Here is a 20,620-nt window from a genome sequence, read left to right on the forward strand (position 1 = left end):
AGAAAAGGTCAGCAGGAGAAGACACAATACTTTCAGGCTTGGGCCAGGCTTCAGTACAACCGTTCTCACTCTTCAGTGCTCATGAGAAGCTTTGCAGGAGTGCAGATGCTCAAGTCCCACCCAGGAAAACTGGAGCAGATGCCCTAAGGTGGGGCCCTACGTATATTTCTGAAAACTGCTTTACATTCTAAAATAAGCTAAACATTTTACACTCTGGTATATTCCATGGAGACCAGATAAATCCTCACAAGGGAGGAAGTAAAGAAAACACATGTTCAGAATTGCCCTTCTCATCTTATCTTTCATTCAATAAATCTTAGGAAGCATCTACTATGTGCCAGGCACCGTGCAGTCCTGGGAATATGATGGCAAGCCTGAAAGACATGGTCCCTGTCCTCAAGTGCTAGTGAAAGAAATAAACAAAGTGCTGTGAGAGAGCAGGAATGGAGACTCTCTTCAGGTAGGTTGGTCAGGTAAGGCCTGTGTGAAGATGGGACATTTCAACAGGAACCTGAAGGAGAAGGCACTGGCCATGCAAAGAACCTGAAGAGTTCCAGGCAAAGGGCTCAAGCGCTAGGCGCTGGGGCAGGTGAGGCCTGGTGTGCTGGGCCAACTCTCACTCGACCTTGAAGATAGTCACCTCCTATCCCCTGAGGAGAGCCCACCCTCCTCCACTGAGGTTCCTGTTCCTTGTGCACCCTCTGTTAGAGCACTTGTCTCTTCATCATAGTTTGTTTACAAGTCTGCCTCCCCTGCTAGAATCACTATTTGCATCTCTATTGCCTGCCACATTTGCTGCAATATTATCCTACATAATTCATTCTAAACAAATATTTGCTGGCTGAGAAAAGAAAAACAATTATTCTGTAGACTCTATGGGACTTTAGGCAAGTCTTTCAATTCTCTAGGTTTCAGTAGACTTATTTATAAAATGGGGGAGTTATATCCATCCTGCAGAGTTGTGATGGTTAAAAGAGAGAAGTTACTTAAGGTGCCTGGCATTGAGATTGGTACACAGTAAGTGCTCAGGAAATGTTCACTGAGGCGTGACTGACTAAATGAGTGAAGGACTATATAATTTAACTGGTAATGAGAAAGTTGAGATACTTGTGCAAGATTCTTGGAAATTAAGCTCTTCCGAATATTTCATTAAAACTAAAACCAAAGCTGCCTTTACTTCCCTCTGACACTGAGAACTGGCTACTCTGAATGTGCTCCATAATCTATGCCAAACACAGGCGTGCTGATGTGAAGAGCTGGAGGAGTGAAGTCTGAAGCCCTGGGTTGAGTCCAGGTTCTACTCACTAGATGTGAGAACTGGATCAAGACCTGAAGCCTCAACTGCCAAATATGTTTGATAATTATACCTATAAAAGAGAGTTTGGCCCTGTGATACTAAAGTTGGAGACATCAATATGAACTCATGTCCACACACAAGCAGATGGATGGATACATGGGTTGTATATGTATATACTTTACTAAACCCTCCACTAAGAAGATCTAGAAGCAATGACATCCCAGTATCAATGTGCATGCCCAGCACTCAGATCTTGGTTTCTAAATGCCATTCTCCAATAAAAGGAACCAGGTCTCCTTAGAGAAATGGTAGATTCTAGAGCTGGGACAGAAAAAATACAGGATGATTCTGGATCATCTGGCATTATCAGAAAATAAGGAAGTGCTCAAACAAAAAGAAAGAAAAAAAAAAAGAAAAAAAAGAAAAAAGAATGGAGTCATGTCAAAGAGACACAGAGGCCAACCTGAAAGAGCTTCCAACGGCCAAGGCTGAAAAAATTTGAGTGAGAAAATAGCTAATATAGTATTGAATTATAACTCAAGGTATAAAATACATGTGTAAAGTCTAAACCAATATAAATAAATGACTGAACAAACAAATAAATGAGAGAGAAGAATACATCTTTGCAGAATTCCAAATAATATATGTAGATACTCCCTCCTCTAGGAGGCGAGCTGGTGCCCCCAGATCCTTTGAGTGTGGGCTGGACTTAGTGACTCAGTTTCAAAGAACAGAGACAAAGAAAAGGGAAAAATAGGGAATTTCCTGTGGGAAAACCTGGCAAAGATGATCCTAACCAAGTGATCAAGGTCACCATCCCCTCGATGTCCTGTGGGCATCATGTACCCTTCACACAATTTGATGAGAAGGGCACTTGGTCTCTGTGGTGTTCTTTTCAAAAACCCGTAACTCTGTCTAATCAACATAAAAATATCAAGCAAATCAGAATCTGAGAGACAGCCTGCAAATGTAGTTAAGCAGTAGCTTAACCAATACTCTTGAAAACTGTCAAGGTCGTGAAAAACAAGGAAAGATTGAGAACCTGTCACAGACTAGAGGAGACTGAGGGGACATGGTTGCTAAATGCCATGTGTGTACTGGATTAAATCTTGGAACAGAAAAAGCACATTTGTGAAGAAGTGGTGAAATCCAAATCAAGTCTGGAGGGGAGTTACTAGTAATGTACTATACCAGAGTAATGTCGAGTTCTTTTGTTTTGATGAAGTCATGTTAAGATGTTAACATTAGGGGAAACTGAACTTGGGTGAGGGGTGTATTCTCTGCAGTATCTTTATAACTTTTTGCAAATCTTAAATTATCCCAAAATAAAAAGCTTATTAAAAAAACAGAGTTTGGGGAAGATGAGATGAAAACCCATCTGAAAGCACGTTATGAGCTCACAGAGCTCAGCACATCATTATGAGCGGAAGGGCAGTGTTGACTGTACGGAATGAAATTTAGTGATTAATGAATCTTAGAAAATGTTCAATTTCCTGTCCATCTGTAATTTTTTCTAAACCTTACTACCTGAGATCTTCAATTAAAAGAGATGCCAGATATTTTATTAGATACTTAATGTTTAAAAGATAAAAGTAAATTCTTGAGGTTAGCTTGTTTATTTTCAGTTGAACAACAAGAATTTTTCACGTGTCATTTTCTCATAAAAAGAGTGCAAACTTACTCCTTCCTAAACCCTTTTATGTCGGCTTCCTGGTAGGTTGCATTCCAGGGAAACACGAATTCTCTGTGCATGCATACACTCCCACACACTCAGCCTTGGCGAGCTTCTGATTCCTGCAGAAATTAGATGCACTGTGGGAAAAGCTGTTTCAAAGTCTGGATTGCTTTCCTAAGACAGCGGGTCTCCCTCACAGCAGTTTAAATGAGTTGGAGGCCCCAGGGAAATAAGGAGAATCCATCTTCACTACAGCACACATTCTGAATATAATTCTCTTTTAATGTGGATCAAAGTTGCGTGAAGCAAGCCTTGAGTATGCCTGTAAGGTGTTTGTAAATGCAGCTTGTCCCTCCAGCTCAGGGGTGCTTAGGAAGGGGTCTGTTCAGTGCTATAGGGTCTGCCCTGGGATTTCAGAGTTAGGGGACCCAGGAGGGAGGAGCATAAAGCTGAGGAGACTCCAGGCTGCTCCTGGCCCAGTCAGGGGCTGTGCCCTGTAACACTCTGATCTAAAAAAGAGGTTTAAAGCGCGACAAGGTACACATAAGTAACCACATTCAACTTTCAGCTGGAGAGCTGTGGTGTCAGATTCTTGCTTAGGCACATGTGGGTGCGTATGTGCATACACACACACACACACACACACACACACACACACCTCCCCCCCACCCCCCAGCAGCAGGCAATGCCTTGTTTTGTGTGCAAATGAAAGGAGGAATCGTATAAATCCCCCAAAGTAGGTAACACAAAACCATCTGGGTGGTCTTTACAATGCAGTCTGTAATTTTGTTTTTTCTTTTCTTTCCTTTCCTTGTTCTCCTCTCCCCACCTCCCTTTTCCTGATGCCAGTTGAACACTGTAGATTGTTTCTTGCTTCAATTAATTATGGATGGAATTTGTGATTTTTTAGCATATGGTAGATAAGGGTATGGAGATGTGGCTAATGGTTTGACAAGAAGTGGGTCTGGAATTTCAGCTGCATTATGGATGATGAATAGGAGGCTCGTTAGGATCCCTAAATGCTATTCCACCTTTTACTTTTGGCCCCACTAAAGCCAGACCTCTGTTGTTTTACACTGCTTGGTTTTGCCTGTAAGCTCCCTGGAGCAGAGGGACCCCCTCCATCCCTCCACCTGGCAGCGTGCATTTCACGGGGCAATGGCTTGCATCACGCTGTTTATATTTTGCTGGAATCTGAAATGCGTAAAAAGCAAGACATTGAGGACGGAGAGTCCTGCTCGTGAGCAATTGGCTGGCCCAGGAGCAGGGGTTCCATGGAAAGTATCAATACCCCAGGAGTATCAGTGAGGCATAGAGCTCAGTGGCAAAAACTTGAGCTTTAAAGACAAACAGACTGTGGCTGAATCTCCTTGTTGCCACTTACTAGCCGTGTAACGTGCGCAAATCCCTTAACTTCTCCTAGTTTCAATTTCCTCATCTGTAAAATCAATACACCCTCAAGAGCACAGTTAAATGAGATCATGCATGTGAAGTGCAGGGCCTGGTATATTACCCATATACCGAGTACGTGCCTGGCATGATGGAGGCAGCAAAGATGGGCAAGACACACACCTGTCGCCCTGATAGGCTTACATCCTAATGAGGAAACCTATGTAAACTTAATATCTTAACATCTTTGTGCCTCACTTTCCTCATCTATAACATGTGGACAATAACAATATTTACCACCGAAGATGAAATGACTAATATATATAAAGCATTTAGAACAGTACCGGCACATTGTAGTACTGTAGTCCAAGAGGTATTTTGTGTTGATGGTTGACAGGAGAGTTAAGATTTTATGGAGAGGATTAGGAATTATTTTATGGAGAAGGTGGCAGTGAGATGAGCTGGAAGGATGGGCATGGTGTTGACAGGGCATTCTGAGTGGAAGGAATGATTAAGAATGAAGGTGCAGAGGTGGGAAGGTTGGCGTGGGCTCAGAGGAGAGCCAATTGCTCCTGTTTGGCTGCAGCATGGAACACACAAGGAAAATAGTGGAAGGAAAGTTAGGGAAGGCTTTTGGAAAATCTTAAAATGCTAAGTAAAAATTTTACTTCATTGCGTAGGCAATGGAGATTATAAGCTGGGGAAATAAATATGATCAGAGGGAAGCATTGGGAAAATTACTGTGGCCATGAAGTAAGGAAAATCAGAATTTACATCAGTGATGCAAATGAGAAGCTAGTGGCACTTCATTCCTTCATTCAACAAATATTTCTTTGTTATGTATAAGGCATCATCCTAGGCACTGGGTATACAGGGTGAACAAGACCGAGTCTGTCCTCCTGGAGGTTACAGCCTAGGGGGAGAGAGAGAGAGACAGGCAATCACACAGGTATATCATTTAAAACAAGGGGAGCTCAATGAAGGAACCTACAGGAGCTTTGACAAGAGGGTTATGTAAAAGGAGTCAGGGGTGGTTTCCCTGAAGAAGTGACATGTAAGCCGAGATCTGAAGGATGAGGAGGAGTCCACCGAGTTGAAGGACAAGGCAGAAGCTGCTTTCCAGGCAAAGGCATTGGGGTGAGATAACAAGACCATATTTCTCTTCTAGAAAATTATTTCTGCGTCAGTGTGGAAAATTTATTGGAAAGAGAGCAAGAGCAGATTTGGTTGGAGACTTACATCAAAAGATAATTGTGTGAATGCTTCATGCAATGGTACCGTCACACACAAAAACACAGATGAATCTCACAGGCAGAAGAAGCCAGACACAACGAAGGACATATTGTACGATTCCATTTATGGGAAATTCAAGACTAGAACTTCATATAAATGAACAAATCTGTGGTGATAGACTTCAGATTGGTGGCTACATTGGAAAAGTAGGGTAGAAAAACTGTGTATGTAACATTATCGTAACTCTAAAAGAAATTAATATAATAATTTATTTAAGAATTAAAAGGAAAACATCCAACATTTTAACATGGTTTTTTCTGGTGGTGGGATTTCAGTTGACTGGTGTGAGGAAAGATCAGGGTGAGGAAATCACCCTGAGGGGATTTTCAGAAATATTGACACAAGATTAAGAGACAAACCAACCTCTCTGAGCAGAATGACAGGTCTGCAAATCTCAGTTCTGTTCTAAGGGAGTGACCTTCAGCGAGTTACATAACCTCTTTAACCCCCAGTTTCCTCAGCTTTAAAAAAGGGGTCCTAACGGTGCCTTCAGCCCAGGGCTATTTGGGGGATTAATAAGATGAAGCGTAAGCACAATGAGTTTTCAGTAAATGTCAGTTATTGATATTAAAGGAAACCTTGGGGGCAGAAGAGAGTGAAGCTGTCCACATTAGCTCCCACTGCCCCTCCTTCCTGGGTCATCTGTAGAGAGGGAGATTGGCCATGGGGGGTTCAGGGGGAGGGTTAAGGTCCAGAACAGCAATCCGTAGGGGAATGTGAAGGGAGATGACCAGGGAGCAAGCCCAGCTGGGGTGGAAACTGAGCATTTCTGGGGTGAAATCTTCCAACTCTTTCCCAGCCAAAAAGGATGGTTGAAATGTGTCTGAGTTGGGAATTGAAAAGGGGGTTGTGACGGAAAGACAAGGAAATGATAATTTGAGAATAAACTCCATGAGTATAAAAATAAAGAATGTCATTTTAAATGAGAGAGTTTAAAGTTGAACATTTTGTGACTATGTATAGCTGTGGGTGTGATGTATATGTAACATGATGTTATTTAAGGAAATCACAGAACCCATATCACTTGCCTTTGTACATAAAGGCCCGATTCTTCCGTACTTTATCAAACAGCGAATATTATGATACGATACCCACATACTATTTGAGCACATGAAAAGTTATTTTTCTTTAATTAAAATTAACTGACTCTTCTAGAAACCAGTGGAGCCCACAGCTTCTTAGGGGAAATTTAATTGGTGCTTAGTCAATGACCGAGGAAGCATGAAATGCACAAGTACGCCAGGTATTTGCATCTCTTTCTTCCTGCTCAAGGAGACAGGCTTATAATATTTAATACTGTCAGTCAGCAAAATCAGGATCACTGGTTAGGCCACAAAGTGTTAAACTGGCTTTGTTTCAATGAGAATAAAAAGGAAATTACAAATAAAACAGAAACTTGTTGTGTTATATATAGAAAACCTACAATTCTGGGAGAGGAGGCATAGAAGTTTTATTTTATATTTTATTTAATTTTTACAGGGAGTTTCTGAAAATCAATATTGTGAAGCCTAACTGCGTTTAACACGATGCTCTCCTTCAGAGTGTGGGCAGGAAATTGTGTCAACATTGCAGCCTTATCTCTGCCTGCGTTCCAATTAAAAATTGTTCAACATGATATAATGTATGCAGGCTATTCTGAACAGCCATCTCTGAATAATAATGATATTGATAATAGTTATATTAGCTACCATTTTTATTAACACTTTTATGTAGCAGGTATTATGCTAAGCATTTTATTTGTAATAGATCACTTAAAAGCAAAGAGGGAGGTATTTTAGGTATTTTATTATATCCATTTTTTGGGTGAGAGCAATAAAGCTCAGACGAGGGTTGCCAACTGCCCAGGTTTTCCCAGGGTGTGGGACTTTCAGTGCTTATACCAGGAAAGTCATGGGCAAACTGGGGTGAGTTGGTCACCCTATAAAAATGACTCGCTTGATTTTTAAGTGGTAGAGAGAGATTGAAAACTCTTCTCTCCTTAGCTGGTCAGATTTCCTACCTACTGCCAGCCCAGCTCTCGATCACAGTGCATAATAGTTAAACAGCAAAGACACTCTTTGGCAGCATGGCCGGGGAGGGATCCAGGTTGAAACTTGGCAATATTATTTCACATGATGTAATTGAAAATGTCATCTTGTCTTTCCCTGTCCCCAAACCACTGAGCAAGCAAAGCTGAGCCTCCCTTGACAACATTTCCAAAGGGCTGGCATGTCACCTTAATCTGACATTCAGCGTGAAAACCCACTCACCTTGGGGAGGGGGTAGAGGTGACACAATGGTTGGCCAGGGTCCTGTTTACAAAACTCCAGGGTGTGACACACCACATCAGCATTCTTATCCATGCTAAGCCTGGAAGGAAGCAGGACAAAACAAAGGCTACTTCAGATCTCTCAGGCATTAGGAAACAGAAGCTATTTCAAAGAAAGGTAAATCCCCAGAATGGATTGCAATACCCTTAACTCATTGCAGCACAGCCTTTGAGTCCAGGCCCGTGTAGCTGCTGGATCATAATGATTTCCTACCACGTTGCTCTCTCCTACATTTAGAATAAGGTCCTCGGAGTGGTGGGGAGGGGGCACGAAGAGCACTGAGCTGTGGATCAGCCTCTCACACAAGCGCTGTGATCCTTTTCAGGAGCAGCCACAAATAAAATTAGGAAAGGAAAAATGGGCAGTGGTGTAATTTGATGGGAACAATATTTGAAAGTTTGCTGGGCCTTATAGAAAAAAAATCATGTATGATACTGCCTTAAACACCTAAAATTATCTCCTTAGGCATAATCCAAATTATCTCTTTTCCTTTAAAATAAATATATTTCTTTACCTTGTAGAAGAAAATATAATATTGTTGACTCTTTCCCCTGGGGATAGTATAAGGATAGTGGTCTTCAAACAATTCATTTATGTCTAGATTTGCAGGGGCTGAGACAAACCTTTCAGATTCATTTTCTACCTGACACCCTCTAAACTCTTCTTAAATGGTGAAGAATGAGTATAATGTGCTGCTTCAAGTGAAGGAACAAGTAAAGTGTGGACTTTTAGTAATTTTTCTAAGTAAATTACCAATTCAAATCCAAACCAAACTGAAGCGAAGCAACAAAAAGAAAGAACCCAGTGGCATAGGTTGGTAATATCTGGAGACTAATCTTGGAAGAACAGTTATAGATTCTAGCAGATACTTTTTGGGTTTTTTTCCCCAGCTCACATGATCACTTAACTGTCCCCCTTCACCCATAGGGGTGGGTTCCTGGCAACTGTCTCGTATTTCTAGGCCAGTTAATTGTACCTCATTAGACTACTGTTCAAGTAGGTCCAATCAGATTCTCTTTTATGGAAACTTGGAATTGGTGTTAAGAAGTTTGAATCCACTCTGGGCTGCTCTCAGAATAATAGGAGCTATAGTGACTTGGGACTGTAATGTCATTTCCTGCCATGTGGATTGAGCATTTGGAAAGCTAGTCTGTAGGATGGGGTTCATGGGGCAGACCTCAGTGTGTGCAGTGAGGAAGCCTGGGGAGCCTGTGCCCCTGTGTTCTTGATGGCTTCCCAGTCCTGTTTCCAGTCTCTGTCTGAAGCCTGGATATTTTCCTGCTCTTGAGTTCCATGATATTGTAGGGGAGGAAGACATTTTCTCTACCTGCTCTGGGTTCTTCTGGCTGGACAATGAATTAAATTCACATGAGACAGAATAACAGGCTAAAATTAAACAAAGCTTTATATGTATACATGGGAGATGCTCAGGCAAACTGAGCAACTCACCAAAATGGCAGAAGTTCTCATCTTAAATACCACCCTCAGCTAAAGACAAAGGAGGATGTTGGGGGTAGAGGAAGTCAGTTATGGAAGATTACCAGACAAGTACAGTAAACAAGAGTCAGGTTATTATGCAGACTTGAGTCCTTGCCTTCCACATTGATGAGAGTTTCTAGGGATAAGGTCATCCCCCTTCTTCCAGGTATGGAGAGGAAGACACCTTTACAGATGGAGATTTCCTTTACAAATGTAAATGCATCTTAACAAAGGGTGAGTAAATTCTACTTTTCAGAGTTTCTTTCCTGTCTGCAGTTTTTAAAAGTAACCAGCCCCAAATAATCCTCATGCCAAAGAGACATATCTTGAGGTGGCCAATTCCAGTCCCCCACAATATGCTCTAGGTTCCTTTATAATAAATTCACTCCATATCTTCCAACTATTATGCGTACCTCTGCAACTACTCCAACTCCAACTCCTTTCTTCTCTCCCTGACCCTCCTCCTCCTTTTATTCCTTCTTCATAAGCAAGGCCGTGTTGCTTCTGTCTTTTTTCTGACTGAAGGCAGTCATAGCCCATACATGGGCTGACCCTTGAGAACCACTGGTGAGCTTGGCAATGCTTTGCCCCTGTGACTACGGCCTGGATCTACTCCCTGACTCCACTCCCACTTCTGCTTTATTCCCCTGATAGCCATTCCACAGACTCTCCATTAGGTCGTCCACTCAGTCAAGGGAGTTTTACACCTAGACATGCAGAATAGCAGATGAGAGTTAGAAAGATAAAACAAAAACAAGATGCAAGCAAAACAAAAACCCATCCCCCCCACCCCGTTCTCACTTAGTGCATGTAAGCAACAGTTTTAATGGAAGCTGAACATCAAAATATCCTTAAAATCTCTAATAATCTTGTCTTTGGATTACCAACTAAAAAGGCTGGGAGGGGCAGTAAGAGTTTATGTCATGAAGCTTCCTGCAGAAAGAACTGCCCCATATTAATGAAAAGCCCATCAGAGAAAGAGGGTCCACCTCAGAGATCTTCAAACACGTTGATGGTCACTAGTACATGAAAAGATAGGCTGGGACCACAGGCTCCTAAATCTCTTTTCAGCTGAATGAGACTAGCCATGTGACTGGCGAGATGGCTTCTCAACATTTTGTGATCACCTGATTTAAGAGGAAAAAGAATTCACCATGAGAGTCATCTGCTTGGCCCTGGGGTTCCTTCACAGGAGGTGGAAGGGAAGGTAAGTTACAGTATTAAAGGAGGCCTTGTCTTCTAAGCTGTGGGACAAGCTATTTGTGACAGATAAAGTCCATTATCAAACTAGTGTCTACCAAGGGTCAGTAAAGCAGGAGAGGGTGGCTATTTTCACACATCTGTTCTCAACTTAATGGGTCATTTATGTAACTGATGACTGCTGTCTTATGGGGGTCTGGTATTTAGTAGACTCAGGAGAATGATAAATAAGGCTCTGCTTAATCTTTTTTTAACGTAAGGCTAATATTCCATCTGTGGTAATTCAGGACCACCAAAGCCAACTCATCATATGGTGTTCAAAACCTATTCTCTTTCTCCTGAAACTAGTGCACATTTCCAAGTAAGTGAACTTGAATATGGGAATGGAAATGGGGGCCTCTCAGTCCAAGGGTGAGGCTGGTGTTCTCTGAACTGAGGAAAAGGAGAGAGGAACTGGGCACGAGGTGTCCCTTCCAGGGTCTTCTAAGACCAGAGCTTCATGATCAAAAGACTGAAAGTGAGCAGCACCCCTTTGGACAAGAATAGAAAATGCTGAGCCTCATAATTCCAGACAAGTGGAAGACCACTAGAATGTGCAAGATGCAAAGAAGTGGTAAAGTAGCAAGTGAGCTCTTGACCACTTGAACAACCTTGGAACAGAAGGCCCAGGCTATACCTAATTTGTGAAATCCTTAGTAAATCTCCCAACTGGTAATAACCATTCCCACCCAACATTGTTTTCTTTTTCCCAGTGCAGCAAATAAGACCAAAAGGGTCACATTTTAATTTGTTTCCTTTTACTACATTTGCAAGTACAGAGCTGCAGGAGTGAGGCATGTGGGGAGGGGAAGGCTTAAACATATTTGGCAGAGCTAATTAAGTTTAATTAGGATCATGGTAGAATGAAGTCAATGATGATGATGACGACCATCATAAATCAAAAGAAGGGAGCAAGGTCAGGCTTAAGTCAACAGACAGGCAGAGTAACAGCCTATGGCAGGGAGCAAGGAGAGGGCCTTTCACACATGAAAGCTCTCAAATTTAGACCTTTGACACCACTTATACAGAAAGTTTTATATATTAATATATAGTCATAGGGATACATTCATAGCATTGAAAGATCTTCCTCATGCAACTCAATACTTTGACCCCATTTCTGGACTACACTCTTTACAGTGTACTATAAATTTAATCATTTCTATAAATCCTGTAATCATCTTGTGTGTGGCACAATTATATTGCTTTGTATTTTTGGTGTCTAAAAAAAAATGAAGTACACTTAAGCTGTACCATAATTGTTATAAATCCTGTTTTGCATTTTTCTTCTAAAACTGTTAGTAGTTTAGGCCCCTCTTCATCTCTGATAGCTCCTAAGTTCGGAATACAATAATTTGTGATTTAGAGGGGAGCATAAATAGATATCAGGAGGCAAGATAAGACAGACAGAAGGCAAGGATCATGTTTGCTACGGCAGCCTATGGGACAATGGAGGTCAGCAGCAGGCAGAGGAAGACCCAGCACATGGTCACTGGCTAGTATTGGGCTGCTCCTGGAAGTAGCCCCTCCCTGAATGACCCAGATTCCTGGGGGAACCCCTGAGTGCTCAGATTTCCCACTTCCTAACACCATCCTGTGGGTAGGGAATGTAGTTGCTGAGTAATTAGTCCATGAATCATTGAGAATTGACTGAGGTGAAATAATGAGGAGGGATGCCCTCTGGGTTAAGAAACACATTTAATAATGGAAGCCTGAAATTCAGGTAAAACTAAAACATGAGGTTGTCATTTTCAGGGCCTATATCAACCCAGAACTATATGTGATTGATTAAAACAAGCTGTAAAAAGAACACATCATAAGAGGAGAAATTTCTATCAGCGAACAGCTAATATTGGAACTGGAAAATTATGCACAAACAAAACTAATAGTGGATGGATCCCCAAAGGGGGATCATTTATCAGATCTGTCTTTCTTCAAAGTGGCCCACCCAATACTAGTGAGAATTAGTCATCTCATGACTCTGAGTCATCTCAAAGAAACAAATTTCCTCCCCTCCCCACCACCTACTCAGGAAGTGGCCCTCTTTTGGTGGTTTGCTGGGCCCATTCTTTCTTAGCACCTCGTGTCCACTTGTAATTATTTGAGGTGAGGACTGTCCCTTGTACAGTTCATGTCTGCAGTACCTAGTAGAGTGTCTGTTGTCTTCTCTCTGATGCTTCTGCTTAACTGGCTCTCGCACTCACCACTCTCCAGTTGTCTACCAAATAGCAGTGGGTTTCCCAATGAACAGAGGACACTTCTCTTTTACTCCCATCATGCTTCGTGGCTAATCTCTGGCACCTGCTTTTGGGTATCTGCTTGTACTGCCCTCTGGCTTCTGAGACTCTTTTCCTCTTACCCCACTAGTTCCCTGATCTAGGCACAGCAGAACATCTCTGGCCAAGCTGACATTTTCCCCAGAGCACCAGGCTCATACTAGTATGTAAACAGATTCACTGAACAGGCTGAAAGTTTTTTTTTTTTTTTCCTGTTTTAATACATTGAAGTAATTTTCTTTAGAGCAGTCTAGGCATAGCTCATCTGTAGAGATAATTTTGTTTTTTAAAAGAATTAATTAATTTAGCAAACATTTATGGAAGGCCTTCTATGCTGAAGTGTTGCACCCAGCCCTGGAGATTCAAAGCCCTCTCCTTCTCCTCTCTTCTTTCCTTTCTTCTTTCCACATATTCAGTGTTTTGCTAAGAACCTAGAGATACAAAGTTGAACGAAAGGTAGTCCCAGCCCTCAGAAAACTTTCAATCTAGTTAGCAACTCATAAAAGTAAATGGAGAATTAAATTACAAACAGACGTGGTGAGTGCTGTGCTAGGGGTTTGCACAGATACTAGGAGTGTGTGTGTGTGTGTGTTTGTGTGTGGTGGTCGTGGTGGGAGTGTCTATCTTAGCCTGAGGAGGGTCAGGAGAGTTTCCAGAGGAAGTGACCCTGGAGCTGAGGTCCAAAGAAGCAGGATTGGTGTGTGGGAAGAACTTCCAGTGGTTTGGTGTGCAATGGAGCAGCCAAAGATGAGTCTGGAAACGTCCTCAGGGACCGGTTCATAAAGAGCCTTGTGTATGGGACTAAGAAAGCCTGAAAAGGGGGTGAAGACTTTGAAGAATTTCATGTTAGAGAGTGACATCATGAGTTTGGCACTAAAAAGACATTTGGCCAGCTATTCTGTGCATTATGGACTTGAAGGGTAACGAGTACGCCTGCAGTCCAGTTGGGAGGTGGTGGCAGTGATAGATGTATGAGCTAAGAAGACAGGGTCTCTGCCTTCCACACACTCACAGTCCAGGGCTGCTGAAAAATCATTTACCATAATAGGGTGAGGTCAGTGTTAACAGAGGCAGATGCACAGCACTGTGGAGCACTGAGTATCTCTCTGGCCGGAATGATTTTAAGTTCCTTTTATCTTTAAAATTCTGCAACTCTAGCCTATCCTGTTGTGGGGCTTGATGCTGTCCTCTGCACCTCACTGTTCTGAGGCTAATGGCATAAAAAAGAGGAACCATGTAAGAATGTTTGTAGTAGCACTGTTCACAAGAGAGAAAACCAGGAAACACCCCAAACACCCATCAATGGGACAGTGAAGGAACAGACTCTTGGAGAGACACAATGGACTATTCTGTCCAGTCAGAGTGAATGCAACTACAGCAATGACACACTCTGTGAATGAATCTTAGACATAAATTTAAGTGGTAGGTCCCAAAAGATTATATACAATGTGATAGTCTCTCCATAAAGTAAAGAAATAACTAAAATGAAAAAATATATGCTTTAAAGGAATATATACAATAAATATACTATTAATTATAACCATTTTTAGATAATTATTTATTATATTATCATATATTATTTTATGTAATTATAGTAAATTATATTAATATAATAAAATATACATATATGTAATAAAACTGTAGAAAAAGGACAACAAGACAAAGACAGACATAGGATTTGTTACTGGGGTGGAGAAAAGCATGAGAATGAAAGCAAGGGACCGCATGGCTAGAGTAAGTTTTTGTCAAGGTCCTAGACTCTGTTTTACGTGGTGGGTTTGGAAGCTAATTACATTATTCAAAGTAACTAAGTAACTAACTAAATAATAAATATAAGAAACCATGTATAGATCCTTCACGAGAAAGTACCATAAAGAGGAATATGATTTATCTGATTCAGTGCCCCTGAGCTCCAAAAAGGAAAAAAGATGATAGGACACAGGCAGATAATGATAATGATCATGGCACACGTGCAGGATACTGAGGGGTAGGGCTGGGACTGGGGAAGTGGAGAGGGCCAAGAAACCCGCAAGCAGGAAGAGAGAAGAGAAGAACGTGGCCTGAGAAGCCAGGAGGCAGAGTAGGGAAGGGCTGGGCCATGCTGGGGAGCCCAGGAGAAAGGGTCAGATGACTGCGTCCAGCCAATAGAATCCAGTCATTTGTTGGTATTTGGTGGTGAGGTTCCTTCTGGAAGGCTCATGGAGAGAAATTGAGCCAGGTTGTCAGATTTGTAATTCAGGGAGAGCCTTTACCCATTGTAACAAAGGAACAAAGTCAGGTTTGAATTTTCCACTGTTAACCAGAGCTAGAATACAGCTGCAGCCCCTGTTCAGTAAGTACATCCTGCTGGAGCCAATTGCCTCCCAGTTTTCCTGTTTCCCCCACACTCATCCGAGCGACTGAATCAGATTAACGTGTTGGCATACTCACAGTGTTATGATGTCTGGTCCAAACATGTCAACCACTAAATAGCAGGTGGTCTTCAATAGCAGTTTTTCTAAGAAAAACAAAGAAGGGGAAGTAGAATATTTTTTATGGTGATGAGTTTAACACAAGTTAATAATGATCATATTTGCTAGGAATTGAAGCTGAGTGATTAATCTATCATTAATTCAATTGATTAACTTTAAGGGTTTGGAGGAAATGTTTTAGTTAATGTATCCATTAAAATATTATTTCAACCTCAGATTTATTTAAATGCTACTTTGTTTACTGTATGCTAAAGATGACTAGTTTATGAAAATAAAATTTATAAAAAATTATAAAAATACAGCTAAATTCTGGGGTTTTCTTTTGTACAGCAGAGAACATCTGAATGCTGCTGAAGATCTCCTACATTGAAGTTGAAAGAAACGGGACTTGCATTAAAGCAAATAATCTTAAATACAGGTTTGTTAAAAATATTCTTCCCTGGTGTTCATTTGGGAAAAAAAGACTTCACTTCAGCTCTTTAGTTTCTGCTGCTGTTATTTCAGAGATAAAAGGAGACTAACTGTCACAGGTGTCCCTGTGCTGCCAGCTACACCAGAGAACACATACACATCTATTAACAAAACATTCTCCTCCCCCCGCCCCCTGCCTTCCCTTTGATGAGAGTACAGGAATGCCTTGTGGGTTGATCTGTTTGCACGATGAAACCTGTTGACACTGGTCCTGTCTCTCCAGCTTGTGAGTCTACTGTGGAACCCGGCAATTAGCATAGTTAGGACAGATGGGCTGTCCTGGGAAGGGGTGGGAAACCCTCCCTGAGGAGAATTGATCTTGTCATGCTTGTCTCAGGTGGGGCTATCCACATCTTGCTTGGAGGGTGGAGCAGTGAAGCAATGGGATCAATACGGGGAACTCTCTCTAGGACTTCACTTTTACTCAATGGTGAATAATATAAATATTACTTTTATATTAAGACAGATCTATTCATAGGACTTTTAAAAATTATTTTATTGAGGTCACATTAGTTTGTAGCATTGTGTAAATTTCATGCGTACGTTATTATATTTCGGCTTCTGTATAGATGGCATTGTGTTCAGCACCAAAAGTCTAGTTTCCATCCCTCACCATATGTATGTGCCTCTTTACCCCTTTTGCTTTCCCCCACCTCCTTCCCCTCTGGCAACCATCAATCTGTTCTCCTTCTCTGTATGTTTGTTTGTTTGTTTATCTTCCACATATGAGTGAAATCATACGGTATTGGTCCTTCTCTAACTTATTTTGCTTAGCATAATATCCTCAAGATCCATCCATATTGCTGCAAATGGCACAATTTTGTCTTTTGTTATGGCCGGGTGGTTCATAGGACTTTTTTTACAGTAAAGTATGAGACTTCAAACACGTGCTTTTGAAGTAGGAACTTAAAACTGTATCCCCACATTAGTATTCACCTTACTGAAATAAAAAGACCTCTGAGGGAATCTTAGGAATATCCGCATGGCAGCACATTAGATAACTTAGATAAAATGGACAAATTCCTAGAAAGACAAATTGCCAAAACTGACTTAAGAATAAAAAGATGATCTGAATAGACATATAACCAGAGATTGAATTGATAATCGAAAACTTCCCACAAAGAAAAGCCCAGGGCCAGATGGCTTCACTGGTGAATTGTACCAAACATTTAAAGAAAGTGTCTGAATAGGTACTCTCCAAAGAAGATATATGAATGGCCAAAAAACGCATGAAAAGATGCTCAACATCATTAGCTATTAAGGAAATGCAAATGAAAACCACAATGAGACTCCACTTCACCTCACTATGATACGCTATAAAAAATGACTGATAATAACAAGTATTGGCGAGGATATGGAGAAATTAGAACCCTCATACACTGCTGGTGGGAATATAAAATGGTGCAGCCACTTTGGTAAACAGTCTGACAGTTTCTCAAATGGTTAAACATAGAGTTACTATATGCTTCAACAATTACCTCCTATGCATATACTCAAGAGAATAAAAAATATATGCCCACATAAAAGTTGTACACAAATATTCATAGCAGAACTATTCAAAATAGCCAAGAAGCAGAAACAAGTTAACCCAAATATCAGTTAATTAATGAATGGATGAACGAAGTGAGGTATATCCACACAATGGAACATTATTCAGCCATAAAGAGTAATGAAGTTCTGATACATGCTACGACAAGGATGAGCATTATAAACATTATGCTAAAAGAAAGAAACAGTCATAAAAGACCACAAATCGTATAATTCCAGTTATATGAAATGCCTAGAATAGTCACATTCACAGAGACAGAAAGTAGATTGGTGGTTGCTTAGGGCTGGGGAGGATGAATCTTTGGGGGATGACAGCTAAGGGATGCAGAGTTCCCTTTTGGTATAATGAAAATGTTCTAAAATTGATTGTGGTGATGGATGCACAACTCTGTGTATATACTAAAATGTGAATTATACATTTTAAATGGGTAAATTGTATGGTATGTGAATTATGCCCTAATACAACTGTTACAAAACAAAACAAAGCATACCCTTTTCCCCCTGGGTGCTCCCTTTTAGGTGCACTGCAGTGGAGAGCCTCAAGAAGCTCTGAGCTCATAGGACTCAGAGACCTGAGTTTCAGGACCAGTTGACTAGCCTCTGACCTCACTCGGGTTCCTTCTCCTCTCTGCATTTCAATTTCCTCATCTGAAAATGTAGGAGTAGGATTCAGTCTCCTTCACTACACGGTCTTGGAAGTTTGGAGAATTATGTAGCCGACATTCAAAATTACGTGAACTTGCAAAGCACTTTGGAAGCGAGATTCAAGTATCACTAACGTAGAGCTGGTTTAGCCAAGGCAGAGCAATTTAAAAACCAACATTAGGGTGTTCCTTGAGAAACTTGTAGTATTGCCTGAAAGGCAGAGAAAATTCGTCTTCTTTCTGGTAAAATAAGAGATGTTTGTATGTGTGTCTGTATCACTTTAGAACCTTGTTTTGCTAAAGTCAAAGTGAATGGCCACGGAGTTCTCCTCAATCTCTGGGCAGGACCTTCTTAACTGTCAGTTTCCTCAAACGATTTTGTGATGGCCAAGTGAGAGACTCCTGGAGCAACTGCTAATGAGCGACATGAGAGGCCCTCTGAAGGCTAAAGTCTAGATGCATCCAGAAGGGTGCAGAGCAGAGATATGCAAAGTCTCTGGAAAAAAGGAAGCCAGGATCAGATGGCAATCTGACTGTCATTTATACAACTTAAGAAAAGATGGGCGCTAACGTGTTGCTAGTAAGCTATCTGATGTAAGACTTACAGAGCTAAACTGTGCCTATGACGAGGAAGGTATAAGAGCATTTAATTTCTACAGAGTCAGAAGGACTTGGAACAGCATAAGAAAAAGAAGTAAGGGCATTCCCAAGGGCAAAGGAGGGTAAAAAAAAAAAAAGTTTATCCCTATGAGTGTGTAAATAAAATCTAGAACATTCCACGTTGTAATTCACCTTCATGTTTGCCATCACTTCTTCTCTCATAAAAACCCTTTGAGGGAGTGGTTGTTTTCACCCTCGTTCTACAGGGAGAAACAGTGAGGTTTAGAGAGATTATTCTTGCCCAAGATCACAGATACAGTAAGTGGTTCAGTAAGAGGTTGAAATCTCTCACTCCAAAGGTCCATGTTATTTGTAGCATGCATTTCAATGTACTCAGGACATTTTATTTGATGCCTCGTCTCCCTCAGGTATGGTGGATATTGTTATACACTAATTGCTGATGAGAAATTTGAAGCACAGTCAGACGAATTGACCACAGAGTTAGTTTTGCGCCTATATATTCTAGGCTGCATGTAGATTTTCAGAAACTGCAGAACCTGAAGAGACCTGCTCTTTTCATTTTAAGTCTACGTTAGTTTTTAACTATCATATTCAATGAAGATAAGATTTCTGCATGGGTGACCCAAGAAAGTAAAGTTCTAGCAAGACTCTCAGGGCATATGAGTCTGCTGACCTCTAGTGAGAATGATTCCATTAATCATTTTTCCATTAACAATTCTGAGATTCTTCCAAGGTGTTTACTAATGAGAGCCAGAGGCAAAAGCAGTAGGTGAAACTGAAGGTCAGAAATGCTTTGCACGATTTGAAAAAAATTGTGTTCCCAGGCACAGGAAAGGCCAGAACGATTTACTGAGTGAGTATTCTCAAAAACGTTGTTTATAAGCTTTCTCTGCTAAGGTTATGTTTTCTGTACTTGTTTAGCTTTGGAGGTAAAAGCAGTACTACTTAAAAACAATTTTAAAAGTAATAATTGATGCGAATAACTTCACTTCCTTTGTTCCCCATTCTTCTGGCTCACCAGCAGAAGTAGTCACTACGGCCAGACCTATTGTGTTTTCTGGAAGAAGAAATCCCCAGCTAGGAGACAAACTCTCTTTTTCATCTCATACGATTTTGATGACCATTCTGTGCACTGTCTTACACACCCATAAAATGGAAACAGTAATGCCCACTCTTCTTTTGTGTCTGTCCGTGAGAGAGCCTTTAATGTGAACTGAGTGCTGTAATTCCATCCAGAGGTAAAACATTAATCAATAAAATGAAAATAAGCCCAAAGAGCCTCCTTAATCCTTTCAAATTCTTCCAAATGAAAGGTAACCTACCAGTGAAAACTGAAATACCTACTTTGCGTCCCTTGGTGAAGTGTCAACTTCTATTTTACCAGAATCTGACTTTCAGCCCCTTATTTTATGTCAGCAGACTCTGAAAGGTTCCTTTTACGAGTCAGAAGGAGCCAAGATGGTACCTTGAATACCTGCAATGCTGGTTCATGTTGTTTTACATTTTGTTAGTATGTTAGGAGACGATAATCTAGGAAATAAGATGTTTGCTCAGCCTTTCATCTTTGAACAACATAACTTTGCCTAAAACGAGATAAATTCAAAGTACAAATGGTGATATCTATCAGTGTGGTCTATTACACAGAAATGACACCAATCAAAACAGGTCTTAATGATAATTATGACTTTTAAAGTTTTTTCCCTTTTATAAAAAGGTAATAATATTTTCTTCTTTTTTCTCTAATTCAGAGATTTGAAAATATAAAGTAAAGTTTATAATAGGTTGCGAATGTCCAATAATAGGGGGATGGATAAATAAAATACGGCACATTTATATGGTGAAGAACTATAGAGTAATTAAGAAGCTTGGCCTAGGTCTATGTGTCTCAACGTGTATAGATCTCAAAAACAA

The 20,620-nt window shown here is 40.8% G+C and overlaps 1 protein-coding gene across 1 annotated transcript in view; it reads right to left on the reverse strand.

The window, feature by feature from the left end:
• The window catches only part of AOAH (acyloxyacyl hydrolase), a 179,850-nt gene that overhangs the window by 127,488 nt on the left and 31,742 nt on the right, over nt 1–20,620 (reverse strand). Inside the window, exons 3-4 of the mRNA XM_046669040.1 lie at nt 15,385–15,451; nt 7,904–8,003 (exon numbers count right to left, since the gene is read on the reverse strand). Coding sequence (XP_046524996.1) covers nt 7,904–8,003; nt 15,385–15,451 — 167 coding nt within the window. The remainder of the gene's footprint in view (nt 1–7,903; nt 8,004–15,384; nt 15,452–20,620) is intronic.

Source organism: Equus quagga, chromosome 8 (assembly GCF_021613505.1).
Source record: "Equus quagga isolate Etosha38 chromosome 8, UCLA_HA_Equagga_1.0, whole genome shotgun sequence".
Taxonomy (NCBI): Eukaryota; Metazoa; Chordata; class Mammalia; order Perissodactyla; family Equidae; genus Equus; species Equus quagga.